The 15428-nt window shown below is 37.5% G+C and overlaps 1 protein-coding gene across 1 annotated transcript in view; it reads left to right on the plus strand.

The window, feature by feature from the left end:
- The window catches only part of spire2 (spire-type actin nucleation factor 2), a 54018-nt gene extending 41559 nt beyond the window's left edge, over positions 1-12459 (plus strand). The window contains exons 10-15 of the mRNA XM_015397943.1: positions 1321-1442; positions 3718-3855; positions 3928-3995; positions 4515-4542; positions 8387-8484; positions 11778-12459. Of these exons, the coding sequence (XP_015253429.1) occupies positions 1321-1442; positions 3718-3855; positions 3928-3995; positions 4515-4542; positions 8387-8484; positions 11778-12078 (755 nt within the window). The 3' untranslated portion in view covers positions 12079-12459. The remainder of the gene's footprint in view (positions 1-1320; positions 1443-3717; positions 3856-3927; positions 3996-4514; positions 4543-8386; positions 8485-11777) is intronic.
- Positions 12460-15428: the final 2969 nt, after the last annotated feature.

Raw genomic sequence — 15428 nt, forward strand, 5'->3', positions numbered from 1 at the left:
GCAGAACCCTCAAACTCCCAGGCCTCTGGTAGAGGACCCGAGCTTGAGGATGACACATACCACCCCACGAGGGGTGAGAAAACAGTTTTTTTTTAGTTTATATCTATATATATATATATATATATATAGATATAAATGCAAAAGCAGATTTAAAACAATAATTTTAACTGTTCTTTAAAAAAGCCAGTGAGTCTACTGATCTAAAAGGGAGTTCCTAAGTCTTGGGGCCACATTAGAATGCTTTGTCTCCTTTTGTTTATAATTTGTACGTGGAATAATCTGCACGTCCTGATCACAGGACCTTAAGACCCAGATGGGGTGTTGGGATGTAAATCAGTGACTCTCCATGCAAAGAGCACCAATTCAAAACAAAAATCTTGAAATGCACTCAAGGATAAACTGGTAGCCTGTGAATTTTTTTTTTAACCTTATAGTTAATAAACCCATAATGAAACCTATTAACTCACTGATTTTACAACAACCTTAACTATTTTTGAACATTGATATCAATGCTTTATGTTGCTCCTTTTCCATTTTCTGCTTAAAACATAAAAATGTTATCAAATTACGGAAACTTTATCGAAATCAGAGCCTTTTTTCTCCAAGCTGGTACAGCCCCCGCTGAGGCTGTTAAAAGACTTGTGATGGGTCGTAATTAGATAGAAAGATGTGCTGATAAAGTCAGACTGGGAGATGGAGAGGAGGAGCGGAAGCTTCTGCTCTGATTCTTGCTTTAACGGCCTCGCCGTCTGAGTGCAGAGCGGAGTGTTTGAAAAACGATCCTGGTTTTAGCCCACTCTCCGCTGCCCTCCACATAGAGTTGGATTAATGTCAGGATGAGGACTCATCACGCATTGCATGGCTCTGCCAACAGGGGTCTCTTATGCTTAAGCTTTGACTGTGTCAGGATGTAAGCCTGTAAGCTGCAGTTGTCATCAGCAGCTGAACCAAATCATGTGTAAAGATGATGTTTACTGTCCTGTTTGGACCATCTCCTCAGCCTGTTCACTCCCTGTTAGAGACAACTTATCTCCCTCCTCCTGCCTGTGTGGTCTGCACTCCCCTCACAGTGATCTAAGTTACAGCAGTAGCAGCGTGAGCCTCCTGGAATCAGATTAATAATACAAGACAGCTTTAGAAGAGATCGACAAACGCTGTGAGGGGCTGAGATCAGAGACAGAGCTGAATGAAAGAGGCTGATGTGTAATTCATGAGTTTGTTAGGCTGGGATTTGTGGCTTCAAGCTGCACTCATTTGATCCTCCTGTATTTTATTCATTGTTTCCTCTCACTGACTTTTAATCTGTCTCCACATACCCAGCTTCCTTCCCCGTCCACGGCTGGGTGCCTCCGTCTCCCGCTCGCCTGTCTCTGAGTTCGGTCGACGAGGCCATAGAGGCTCCTGAGACGACAACAGACGCCAGAACTGGAGATCAGTGGATGGTGAGATAAAATCACAGATTAAGTGATCAATACTTTATCCTTCACACCTATTTTCCCTGAAGAAGATACAACAACATACTTTAACTGTTAAAACCTTGTTCTTTTTAAACTGATGGGTCCAGTTGTAACGCAGAGCTCTGGGTATCCCTTTATTTTGGGTGAATGGTGAGAAGTCCATCATCTAACGATTACATCCTTTTGGGTGACGTCCTGCTCCATCCATCTTCTTCCATCATCCAAATGTTTCGGCAGCATCTGCTCCTGATCTAAATCCAAACATCCCCTTAAGGCATTTCCTGCATTTCTAACTGGAGATTCCAATCAGTTCCCAGAGCAGGATGGATCTACCGTTCCTCCAGAATATTCTGGGTGTTCCATGCATCCCTCCTATAGAAGACACTCAAAGGACATTATCACGAGATGTTGAAGCGATCTCAACTGGAGTGAAGAAGTTTATTTCAGTGGCTCTCCTCTGTTATCTGATTTTTTAATGATCAGGATTTAAATCAGGAGCTCTAGGTGTTCCTTGATGGCAGCAGGCCAAAGACACACTGCAGATCAAGCTGCCATCCTTCTGTCCATCTCCTGCTCTATCCTATTATCTCCTAAACAAAAACACCAAGTAACTCCTTTCCCTGAAGCATTCACCACCGATGTAAAGGGCCTCTGGTCCCAGCGATTCCCTCTCCATTAACTGCATTGTGCCTCCTTTGGCCTGCAGAGAGGCAACCAGAGTATATTTGAACTAACAATGCTGCCACATGTTTAGCTTTGGATTAGAGGACCAGATAAGAATAGTACACTGGAAAAAATCCAAATCTAGATAAGTCATTTTTTCTTAAAATAGGTGCATTTGTTCTTAAATTGATAAGGTAAAGGAGACTTTTTGCAAAAGGAACAAGACAATTTACATTTAAAATGAGAAAACACAATTGCATTATATTATTTCAAGTGCATTTTATCTAAATATCTTATTTTAAGAGTAAAAATACTCATTCCATTCGCAAATCATCTCATTTACCTACTCAAAAAAGGGTAAATACACTTAATTTAAGAATTTTTTTTACTTATTTCTAGATCGTTTTTCCAAAGTAGGTCCTTTATCTCAATGTTAACAGTTTGAAAAAACAATATTCTCTAGTACTGTCTTTAGCCATAAATGGCTCCAGGCCATTCCTCTGTGTCATTTTAAAGGGGTTTATGCTTGATGGGTCATTTTTGCATCCGTGCCTCCCTTCAGCGCAACATTCTCACAGCCTGATTTTCCTCACTGAACACCTACAAAAATGTAACTACGTGGACGAATGACAGCTCCTACTAGGGAAGGTTTGCAAACATAAACATCTAGAGACATCTCATGATTTGGCCCAGAGATATAATTATGATCAATGGATTGTAAAAAACTATAGAAAATAAATTGCTGTTTCTGTTGGATGAAAATATAGGAAACGGCTGAGTTTTCTTTTTCTATATGTTGTGTGGTTAGAGTGTTATGTATGGACACTGAACACCGTGTATGGAAGCTATAGACGCTGTTACAGCTGAACGTATAAGTGTCAAGCATAGTTGAACCTCAATAAGACCCAGCTGTTGACACCCAATGGAACCCTAGTTGGGCATAAACTTCAATAAAGCTTTCTATAGTGGATTTCTAATGTTTAGACACTTTGCAATAAGAAAAGATAAACTGAAAGTGGAGATCAGAGTGAGCTGATCCCATGACAGCAGCAATGGGACAGAGAATTCTCAGACTGACTTTCTAAAGCCCTTTGCAGACTATCCTCCTTTGTCCACTAAGCAGACCTACTGTAGGAGGGAATGAAACCCATTCATCTTATAACCTCAGCATGTTCCTTTTATTTTTCACTCAGCCAGGAACAGGTAGTACTTATAAGTGAAGGACACTTACCAATTACCAAAACAAGGTTCTTTGTTAATAGAAAAACAAAAAATGCTTGACAGATGAAAGATCAGTGATCAGAGAGCAAAAATTAAAGGATCAACTTTTGAAAAGGTGTATTATGTTACATTAAAAAGAAAAGCACACCAAAAAGATCCACATCTGGGGATTTAACCTATTAAGCAAATTAAATCTAGGATTGCTCTGCAGCCATGAGTGGTGTTGTTTAAAGAACAGCGGCAGGATGGAGCAAGAGATGCATTAATTAGATCCTCTACTGCAGTGATCCACATACGTTGGTACTGAAGTACGTTGGTTTGGACTGAAAGAACAAGACAAGAACCTTCTGATGAATTTTCCTCATGCTGTCCTCAGGAGGAGTTCAGCCATCCTGTTGAGAGTCTGGCCTTAACGCTGGATGAGATCATCAACGTGCGCCGAGTTCTCGTCAAAGCAGAAATGGAGAAATATCTTCAGAGCAAAGAGCTGTACAATAACCTGAAGCGTGGAAAGGTAGCAGATGTAGCTTCCTCTCTCCTGTGTTTACAGCTAATGCAATCAGTTAACGTGTTTCTGATCCTTTAGGTTTGCTGCTGCTGCAGAGTGAAATTTCCCCTCTTCTCTTGGCCCTCTACATGCTTACTGTGCAAAAGGTAGCCAAGAAAGATTTTGTTTCCATGTATATCTCATATTTTTTTTAAATATTCTTTTATTTAAATCTTGTGCAGAAGTTTCATATTAAACATGGATGTATTTATCCTAAACATCATCCCGTAATTGTTTTTTCACACCTAAAATTCAACTGTACAGCTTAAAGCTTTGATGCTTTAAAAATTAAATAAAGAAGTAGTTTGCTAAGTGCATTCTACATTTGTTGATCACAATGCTGATATAAAGCAAGGACTCAGCTAAAGGTTTTGTTACCTAAGTGAACTATTGTCGATGTCTTCCTGCTGTATTTTGCTTTGCTAATGTGAGTTAGCTGACTCACTAATTGTGCATTGAGTTAATTAAATCCCTTTAGGCAAATAAACAAATCAATAAAACCAGTCAAGCATGCTATCAGACCGTAGTTTCTGCTGCAACATGTTTAACCACAGGAATGTGAAGCAGGAAATATTGATGATTTGAAATAAAATGACAGACTGATCTGTTTTTCGTTCCCCTTGCAGGTCCGTTTGTGGCTCCTGCAGTGCAAAGGTAACTTAAGAAATATTTAAAAAATGCATTCCAAGATAAATAGGGTAAAATTGTAAAATGTTTATATGTATTATGAAAATACCCAAAGTCGAGTTCATTCTCCATTCCTTAAAGTGGGCTTATCGTACCTTTAAATCCTTCCTTTTAACATTTAATTCATTCATTTGTGATTTAAATAAAAATTAAACTGTAATTCTTTGTTCCGATTTCCTCTCCTTTACTCCTCTTCTGAGGTTTGCTTTAAAGCAACTCATTTTAGCGCCTGATCTTCCAAGAAGACGCTAAATTGCACATGCAGTTTTTTTCTACTACGTGCAATTACTGAACGTGTTGCATGTGATCTATAAAGACTGCTGCTCAAATGTAAAGATGTGCAAACCAGTTTTGTTCCGTCCACAACAATAATGATTAATAAATAATAATACTAAATTGTATTTATGCTGCATCTTGTAGCCTATCTCAAAGTGCTACCAACAAAGGGGTAAAAAAAGTGAAATACCGGTATGTGTTATTAAATCGAGGGAAACAAAAAAAAACCTGTAGCAAAACTTGTCTCTGCATGCTCCTTTGATGTTCTATTTTTAATTATCATGCCCCAATATTTAAGTTAAGTCATTATTTTCCAATATGGTTCAATTGTATAAAGACTGTCTGCCACCCGCTGAATTAACCTTTGCCCAACTGTATCAGTATTTTTTCGTTTATTAATATTATTATATTATAAAAGTATAATCATATATTTCTGAGCATAGGATCTCTCTCCATCTTTTAGTATTTTATAAATGCCTCCCCTGTGGCAACAATGACTGCAGATGGTTTTGGATTCAAACACCATAACTTCTCTCTGATTCCCACTTAACAAGTTTTCTACTGTGTTTATGCATATTAATAAAGAGTCGGTGTTCTATTGTGTTGAGTTGACGCCTCTGCTGAGAAAATGGAGATAAGACATTGTTTGCAGTCGATTGCACTCTGCCTAATGCAAGGGTCATAAAATCCTGGGATGTTTTTGTTCCTTTATTCTCAGTATAGAAGAAGGCTACATTAGCTAACTAGGGTCTAAAAATGACATTGTCACAAGCTGACACTGGTTCAATGAGGGTAAAAGATGGGTGCCCTGCAAAAAAACAAAAACAACCCACAGATCAATTACAAATCATACACGTTTATTATGATGTAGAGTTCATAAAGTTAGGGTTATGTTACATTTTCAGGCAGCTGATTTATAACCAAGTGCATCTTAAGTTGAAAACTAGATGGATTTCAGACTAACTTTTAAATTTCCAAAAACGAATCAAATATTTAGTGGGTTTAAAGAAGTGCTGGATCCAGTTTGGTGCAACATCCTGTTTCCTCCTATTTCCTGCTCAGTGACACAAAAACAACCGGAAATCATATGTATTGTTATTGTAAACACTTAATAAAGCCATTGAAGAATACAAAAAATAACATAAAAATAGACAGAAAGATGTTATTATCCTTTAATTTGTTTTTGTTCACATTAAAATTTCCGAATAAGATGAGAGTGTTTCATATGATCACAGTGTGTTACCGAACTCCATCAGGTCTCTCAATTGGATTTGACGATCTAAACACTCCACCTTTCCATGACTGTTAAACATCCAATATCCTGTATTCTTTTATTTCCCTTTTCTTCATTTTTTCTTTCGAACTCCTTTCATCCCTCTCTTCCTCCTTCTTGCCTCCTTCCTTTCTGCCCCTCTCTTCCCTTTTCTTACTCTCCTCTTTCTTCCTTTTAACCTTTTTACCCATGCTCTCTATTTCTTCCCTTCTCCCTCCTTTGCCTGTCTTTGCTAAGAAAAGAACGGAAAGGTTGCCAACAAGTGAGAGAATAAATAAATAACTAATATAAATAAGGAACAAATATAGTGCTTGAACATTTCAGTAAAGTTAAACAAAAACAAAAGATTAGCTAAGGAACTGTGGCTGTCACATCGTTTCTGTCCTTTTCAGATCTAGTGTTCATGAAGGTCAACCATGGTGTCCAACATTTTTTAAATCTTGTTCCTCATTGCAAATATCAATTCTTCCATCCGGAGAATGTCTTGAACAATATTATTTTAAACCTCTAACATAGTTGGTGTATCAGCCATCCAATTCCGAGTGATTGCTTTTTTTTCTGGCAGTTAGCATTATATTAAGGGTATAGTGGAGGATTTTCGCAAATTTTTGAAAAGACCCGCCCTCTCCACTTTAAAAAAAAATGTGCATGCACAACCCTGTACATCCAGTTTATCCAGTTTACTATATTTATTAGGGCTCAAACAATTAATCGGATTAAACGGATTAATCATGATAAATCAATTAATTAAATAATTATCAACTAATGAATCGATAACTGAAGTATAGAGACTCAAAACAACATGCCCTTAGCTGACAGAGTGACCCACTTAACTATATCAAAATTGTAAAAATATATATATAAACATTTTATATTTTGAGATAAAAAAAAACTTTTTTGTCTGTCAATATGATCTATCCAGAACTCCTCAAATTGAAAAGTTTTAGTTTCACCTGGTTTAATTTCCCAAAAAGTCTTGTTTAAGGGACCTTTGGCTATCTGATTAATCAAAAAAATAATAATTTGCAGATTAATAGTCTTGTTAGCTGTGTCGTTATCCATTGGCAATGCTTCTGGCATTTTGAGTCACTCTTTGGTGTTTTTATATGCCACAACTTTTTTTTTAAAATAGGACTTTTCTGGAATTTGTCTTGGTTAAGCTGTCGCCATCTTGCTTGCTCACCCAGGAGTCCACTTTAGTTTTTAAAGAGTTTTTCATGCTTGTTTGTTCTTCTGTTGACAGCATATCTCTGTTTTGTTTTTGTTTTTTTGCTCTGTCTATTTGTTTGCTTGTTTCCTCAGTTCCGGCTCGTGTTGGATATGTAGTTCTGTGCTCTGTAGGTTTGGATTTTGTGTGCTTATTTGTGGTCTGCACTGTGCTGTGGCTCATCTGTGCTATCACCACCATTATAAGTTATGCATTTGTATTTAAGTGTTTTTGTGTTGTGAGAGTGGATCTATTATTGCAGTGGATTTAAATTATATACAGTTGAGCAAAAAATGTATTTAGTCAGCCACTGATTATCCAGGTTCTCCTACTTAGAAAGATGAGAGGTCTGTCATTTGTATCACTCACATTTCAAGTATAAGACACAAAATAATAAAAAAGCCTAGAAAATCACGCTGTTGTGTTTTTATAGAATGACATTTCAGCACAAATTCCAGGACATCCCCATGGTCTCTGTTCATCCTCATATCAACTGAGAGCAACTGGTTCATCCTCCTGTCAAAGAAATTGATCCACAAAGTTCAGCATAGCATGTCTAATGACCTGCCTTGTTCATTTCCAAAGTACAGCAGATCTCCAAACTGGATGTAAGGTTGGAAAATGATAATCACATTTCCTGTTTACAAAATAATTGTTTTCCCTCCAAAATAAAAGAGTGCAAGAACATTGACATAAATAAGAGGAAAAAAAGATTAGATCTGGTGGAGGAATGGACCCAAATACCAGCGACAGTGAGAGTTACCCAGATGAAAACCAACAGGAAATGTCATTGAAAATAAAGGTTATGCTACAATAGTATTGAGTTCAACTTTTGTTATTGACCAAACAGTTATTTTTTATCATAATTTCTAAATAAACGATTTAAAAATCCAATTTTTTTCTCTCATTGTTAAAGTGATTATATAACGAAATTGACAGACCTCTCCTCTTTCTGAGTAGGAGAACTTATTCAGTCACTGACTGACTGAATACTTCTTTGCCTGAATCTTTTTTTTCTGAATGGTTGTTTTGCTTTTTTTTTTTTTTTTATCCAGATGAAGATTCCCTCCAAGAAGATGGCCCATATTCCTGTGTATACCCTGGGCTTTCACAGCACCCCAAAGAGCCACGGCCACAAAAGCCTGGTCTACAAGTGAGTCTTTGATCAACTAAGGAGTTAGAAATGACAAATAACTGGATAGATCTACAATGACTGCAGACAGTCTGTGTCTCTGCTCTGCTACCTCTTATTGGCAACAACTAAAGTAAGGAAAGAGAACAGATTGTGTCTTTGTGAGACAGTTCTGCCATTCCTAAAATCCTACAGGAATTGTCAAGCTATCTGGTTATAGAAGTAAAGCATTATCAATCAACCTAGGAAATGGACACCAAGCTATGGGGTTGAAACTCTGCTAGTCAGATGTGGATGTTGAGAAGAGGGGAGTGGTCAGCTGTGGGAAGGCGTTCACTGCTGGGCAGCATGAGTCCTGTCAGCGGCCATGTTTGATCATTGGAGAACTAAAGAGATTTTCTTTCAAAATGAAAGATTTTATCCAGGGAAGCTGATAATTACATTGGGTTAACCTGGCTTCAGATTGAAAGTTGCTGACAAAACATTTGATTTCCCTATGAGAAATAAAAAGACCACCAGGAAGCCTGGACCTTATTGATCAAGTCCACTTTAAACTGTTATAGAATGCCTGACTAAGCTAAACACAGGATAAAAACCTGAGGGGAGTCTGAAGAGACTTGCATGTATGGTGGGTTAAACTAAATGTTTAATGCTCCATAAGAAAGCAGGGCAGGTGTTTCATTATCACAAAGGTTTTTACTCATATTGGGATTATATTGTTTTCTAATGAATATTGGAGTTTTTCATTCATTCCCTTTAAAAAATGAGTCCTGAAAGCTGTTAATTTCTTATGTAAATTTATATAAAACAGATAGATGTTAAACAAATGTTTTTTGTGAAGTTTACACCCTTTAATGTAAAGCAAATTATTAATAAACTATTAGTTAGCATCTAACAATTAAAGATGGCTCCGGATTCTTTTTAGTCAGGAATAATTTAGAAGTTTTAAGTGGAAAATCTGCGGCAGGATGTCAGACATCCGTTCCTGCTCCAGCTAAGATATGGCTGACAAAGGTAACCCTGCTGAGGATAGTAACAGGAGCTGAAGAAAGTTCCAGGACAAGGACTATCAGTGTGTGCGTACGAAGTTGTCTGTCCAGTTTGTCTCTGTCATTGCCCCAGTGATGGACGAGAGACCTGTCCAATTTGTCCCCTCCGATTCTTCCAGTGACCCACACAGACAGTCACCAGGCCTTATGTGACTCTGTAAGGATAAGAGGGGATTATTTGTGAAAAACTGAGAACGTTGCGCCTTTAGTTTCAGATTCTCGTATTTTTTAGCAGAATTCTCATAAATTGATTTGATCAGGAAAGTCATTTACAGTAATCTGAACATAAAGATGTTAAGAAGTTTTTCTGTCTCCCTCTTTTTATCCAAATTGATGATTTATTAATACATTTACAGCTGTAATCGACAACTTTTCCCCGATATATAGACCAACATTGATCTCTTGGTGTTTTCTATGCAGCCGCACCCCCTTCTTAAAGCTGGTCACTGCTAAGCTTCCTCATCCTGAGCAGAAAGGGAGAGGAACTGTCTTCTGCTCAGGCCGGAGAAGATGACCTCCTCAATCTAATCACCTCCACCTCTCCCACTCCTTCTTTCCTTTGTTAAGCATATAATCAGTGCAGCGCCTCCTGCACAGCCTCTAAGCAGCCATTATGTAATAATTACCCAGCTGTCATTACAATCCTCCCCCCTTGAAGACAGCTGGTGGGGAGAGTCATGTTTCTCTGCTAATACGACTGATGGAAGCTCACCGATGTTCAACCATTATTTTAATCAGAAAAGTTGGTCTTCCTCTCAATCTTTAATAGTGATCGTGGTTTGTGGTTATTCGTATGTTTAGTTCACTTCAGTTTTTATTTTTATTCTTTACTGTCATGCCTCAAATCCTTACAGCCGATTAGGATGAGAAAATGTTTCTTATTTATTTGGTTTTTATGGCCTTTGCTTTATTTCCCTTTTGCATCAGTCAAAACAAAAAAATGAAAATTTTCTTTATCTTCTAAAATTTTGTTGCAAAGTTGACTATTTTGGATGATATTATTAGATTGCAGAATATTTCACACTTTTTTACCTTTATTGACTTTGTTTATAAGTGATAATACAAATTTTTTATGTATTATTAGTTTTGGAGCATTGAAGGTTTTTTGAAAGTAAGATTTAGTATCAGGAACCGTCTCACCCCTAAAAGAAAAAAAAAGATCATTGATCCATTTCAGTTTTGAGAGACAAACAAACACATAGTCTTGTCGTCTATTTAGATTTTTTTGGAAAAAGCACAGAGGGTCTGATCTTCAAAGATTCTGAATAAGAAGCTTAAAACTGCACACATTATTTTTTTTTTAGGAGGTGTTGCAGTGATCTTCAAAGATTACTGCTCAAATGTAAAGATGTGCAAACCGCTTTGGTTCGGCCCATTAAAATGAACAGATAGCCCTGTTCCAGAGTGGTGCTAAATAAAACACAAGGTTTTAAGCCATGTAGTTATATATATTTGTATAAATAATGATAAAATAAAGTATTTGAAAAGATATATAACACTAAATATTATTTGTACAACATTATAAATAGTCAGGGTCGGGGTGCGGCAGATGCCTTTCTCTAGCAGTCTATAGGGGACAGAAGTGCATTTTTTTTCAGTTCCATTTACAAATTGTGTTCTTACAGTTACTGAGTTACTAACTCAGTTACATTTTGAAGTAACTTGTTACTTTTTAGTTACCGTACATTCCCAACACTGTTGGAAACAGTGAGGGTCTGTTGGACTGTCCAGTCAGCAGTTTGCCCCAAAGACTGTAGACCTGTGGTCTCAGAGTCCTCGAGGGACAGAGTTCTGCAGCTTTTGCACGTCTTTTGCTAAACTGCTTCCCTAGCATGCAGTCAGATCTACAGAGATCTGCTAATGAGCCAATTAGTCCGATGTGGTGAAGCAGACACACATCTAATAGTAGCAGGACATCAGCCCTCTGGGACTGCAGTTTGTTCCCATTGCATAGATTATGCCATAATGAAGCATTCTGTATAGAAAAATCACTTTTTAAATCAGAAAACTTCAAATTTGGGATTTATTTAACCTGTATACCATAACTTTTAAAACTTACAGAAATAATAATTATAATTATAGTTTCAATCTGTGTTAAATTAGTCAATACGAGTTTAACTTTTTAGAAAGTATTTTATTTTTCAAATGTATTCTGTATCATCTCTGTTGTACTATATGTGTAAGTTAGAGTTCTCTTGATCATCTTTTACTTCTACATGTCTAATTCTACATCAAATGTGATTCCCATCCTCCTTCTGTCTGTAGATCCTTGCGAACTCTGTCCCGCTGCTCAGTGGAGGAAGAATTTCCACACCTGTACGCCCACGGCTGCACGCTGCGTGACATCTGCGCCGAATGCACCAAGTTCGTCGCCGACGTCATTTCCTCCAGCCGTCGGAGCCTGGACTTCCTCAACAACACCCCAAAGAGGGAGGCCAAGGCCGCTGAGAGGCCTCAGCTGCAGCGACAGTCCAACTTCGAGGCTTTGCCTCAACCGAACCATCACCACCAACGACCTTCACCGCAGCTCCACCGCACTGAGACCGCCGACAGCACGAAGCAATGACTGAATCAGACACTGACCTCACTGTGCACACGTTTGTCGGAGGAGGGTTCCCCTTCGCTTCCCGAGAGTCGCAGGGTGTCTTATAGTCATATAATCCAGTAAAGGTGCTTCTGTGTTGATTCTGCTGGGTTGGAGCGTTAAATGTATCATTTAACTGTCAAGCTTAGGTCTAGAAGAAAAATCACTGAAGCAGTTCAGAACTCTTTTTAGCAAGAATGTAGAGATCTCTTTTTTTTTTTTTTTGCTCAGCTGCTTTACCTTCCAACTCTCCTCATCTAACTCACAACACACACATAAACACACATTCACTTGGATCTCTTTCTGCATCTGCCCTATCTGCTGCACCATACTTTCACTCACGCACAGGGGTGGGGGGGTGAATTCAATCATAAGGGGGACTGGGGTTCGAGGGGCGGCGGTCTAGAAAGAGGGTGAAGGTGGGGTTGTGACGTCAAAGCTGTGCTATGTTGCAATAGCATCTATGGTTTGATTGGTTGCCTTGTTTTTGTGTCCTGAATGTACTTTAGACGTACAAAGATGTAAACTTGAAAAGCTTCTACAAATCAAAGTATTTATTTTTAATCACCAAAAAAGGAGAATAAAAAAACAAGCTGCTGCTGCATCACAACCAGGCCGCTCTGCTGATGCTTGTGAAGATCCCAGACCCGCAGGGCGAGATGAAACAGCAGCGACACTTTGAATGTAACAGGGTGGAGCTGCAGGCCGCACCTTCAGCGGGCGTAGCTCAATGGCCTTCTGCGAAACGCCAGCGGTTGAACCTCCCGCCTCTTTCTCTCCCACATGGACGCTTTGCAATCTGCTATGGTTTTGTAAACACAGATTGAACCTTGGCTGCAATAAAAATACAATGATAAACATGACCAGTTTTGCACCTGCGCGTTTTACTGTGGGCTAACTTAACAACAGAGTAATAAAGGTGTCCTGCAATGACACGGCAATCATGAAATTAAAACCCACAGTGTACCTATGGGTGTTTCTCAAGGGGTTAAATAGCATCTAAAGAGACATACACATTCCTCAAATTCAAAAATAATTTCAAAACATTTCCCACATTTTAATATGACATTTTTTCCTGATCAACTTAAGAAACAAACAAATCTTCCAAGAGTAGAAATTCAAAAACTAAAACAAATTGACTATATATTGGTGGTATAAACGTTCCTCCCCTTTCATTCTGTTCCATCAGTTTTTTTAAAGTAAACCTGTTTCCTGACCTTGTCTCTGTTAGAAACTTCTTCTGGTAGAGAAACTCGACTCATTAAGTATGATCAAAATGAGATGAACATAATGAATTAGTTGTTTTAGAAAATAAATGTGTCTCCAGTGAAATAAAAAATAAAAACAAAGGTTAAAAATTTATTTAAAAATGTATAAAATGTTTCTTTGTGTAAATAAAGTATTACGTATACCTCTAGAGATGATTATAGTTCAGCCATTAGGGTATAATTAATTTCAATTCAGTTTATTTCTATAGCGCCAATTCACAACACGTCATCTTAAAGCACTTTACAGTTCAACCAGATCGTACAGTCACATTGATTCACAGTTTTCTATCAAAGGAAAACCAGTTGATTGCATTGACGAATGGAATCCCTCACACTAAGCATGCTTGTAGTGACAGTGGAGAGGAAAAACTTCCTTTAAACAGGAAGAAACCTCCAGCAGAACCAGGCTCAGTGTGAGCGACCATCTGCTGAGACCGACTGGGGTTCAAGGAGACAGAAGCAGAGACAGAAAAAGCAGCTGTAAAAGGCGGCCCCGTCCAGGAAACACAGCCAGGCAGATGAGCTCCGAGCCAGCTCCCATGTCAGAGGATGAAGAGACACATCCAGCCAGTCACAGTCAGAGAAACAGGACTACACTGAAAAACAGGCTGATCTCCAACATCTATAAACAAAGGTGTTGGTGGCAGCAGAACAGCTGATATTTCTCTCCAGGATGGTGTCACAGCCAAACAGGAACAGACAAGGCAAAGCTACTATGAGAAAAAGCACAGAGAATAATGTTAGAGATTGAACTAATAGATTCTGCAGAATAGTTGGAGAATAGAGATATAATAGAGAATGAAACAGAATGATGAAATAGTAAATAGTTCATAAATAGTATAGGTGTTTAAAAATGTTAAAGAATCAGACATTTATGCAAATGTATTTTATAACCTATTCTAATTCGATTTTGCAGACTGCTTTTTGGAATTCATTTTTTTTTATTCTACAAGTTATGTTTAGATATGAAAAGTTTTGTTTTGTTTTTTTAAGTTCAGGGAATCAGAAGTGTTAAATTAAAAAGGGACCAGTTCTGATTTCATAATCTGAAAAACTCTTGTTTTCTCACCTTAGGTTGAGTCCTAAAGCTTAACGGGTAAAAAAAAAAAAAAAAAACATAAATATTTGCTCAGTGAACAGAATTAAATATCTCCTGCATTATTTCAAAGACAGCTTCTGTAAGCAGCAGTGGGATTTATAAATACAGCTAGTGCGGTGTTTGAACTAAGAAGGCTTTGCTTCCTTTATCAGGGATCAATGCGTCCTGAATGAAGCCCCGCCCCCTCATGAATAAATAATCCGCTCTGTGCAGCTATTGGCTGCCTCTTTCTGTCATTCGGCTCTGAGTTTACTCTTCGACACAAACAGCTGGAAGTCAAGAGCAATCAGTACGCCGTACACTCAAACAGGAAATGGAGATTATACTTTCACAATACAAGCATAGAAAACTACAGCACATCTTATTAATTTAAATGTTCATGCTTCAGATTTGAAACCCTAGTTTTAGAAATGCCATAGGCATGTTTAATCAAACAATCTTTTCTTTGACCTTTTTGATTTGGTAAATGTATTTCCATCATACTTACAAATTTACCAAATATTTGAAAAAATTCAAATTGTTACTGCTTTTAACTTCCAAAATAAACCCATGTAAATAATAAGAATTCATTAATTAAAGAATTATTATTATTATTTTGTCTTAGATAGGGTCAGAATTATAAATTATACTTGTTGGACAATTTTTTTTTTTTATTTAGAACAAAAATAAAAAAACTTACAAAGCAAAGAATAAAGTAAAAAAAAAAAATAAAAAAATAAGAAAGAAAGAAATTAAACACCAAAGGGAATTTAAAAATACAAACTGAGATGGAAGATGGAGACAGAATAAGGAATTACCTTTGCAAATGTGTGATCAGAAGAAGTTTTTAGAATCAGGTTTATGAATTTTTTTTTATATATATATATATCTGTTAAGAAATATTATTTGTAAATAATATGCAATTTGTCTTGTTGTCTGGTGGGCCCCTGACAGTGCAGAGCGGGACAGAAAGAGACTGAACAAAC

The sequence above is a fragment of the Cyprinodon variegatus genome, unplaced genomic scaffold (genome assembly GCF_000732505.1).
Source record: "Cyprinodon variegatus isolate N-32 unplaced genomic scaffold, C_variegatus-1.0 Scaffold898, whole genome shotgun sequence".
Classification (NCBI taxonomy): Eukaryota; Metazoa; Chordata; class Actinopteri; order Cyprinodontiformes; family Cyprinodontidae; genus Cyprinodon; species Cyprinodon variegatus.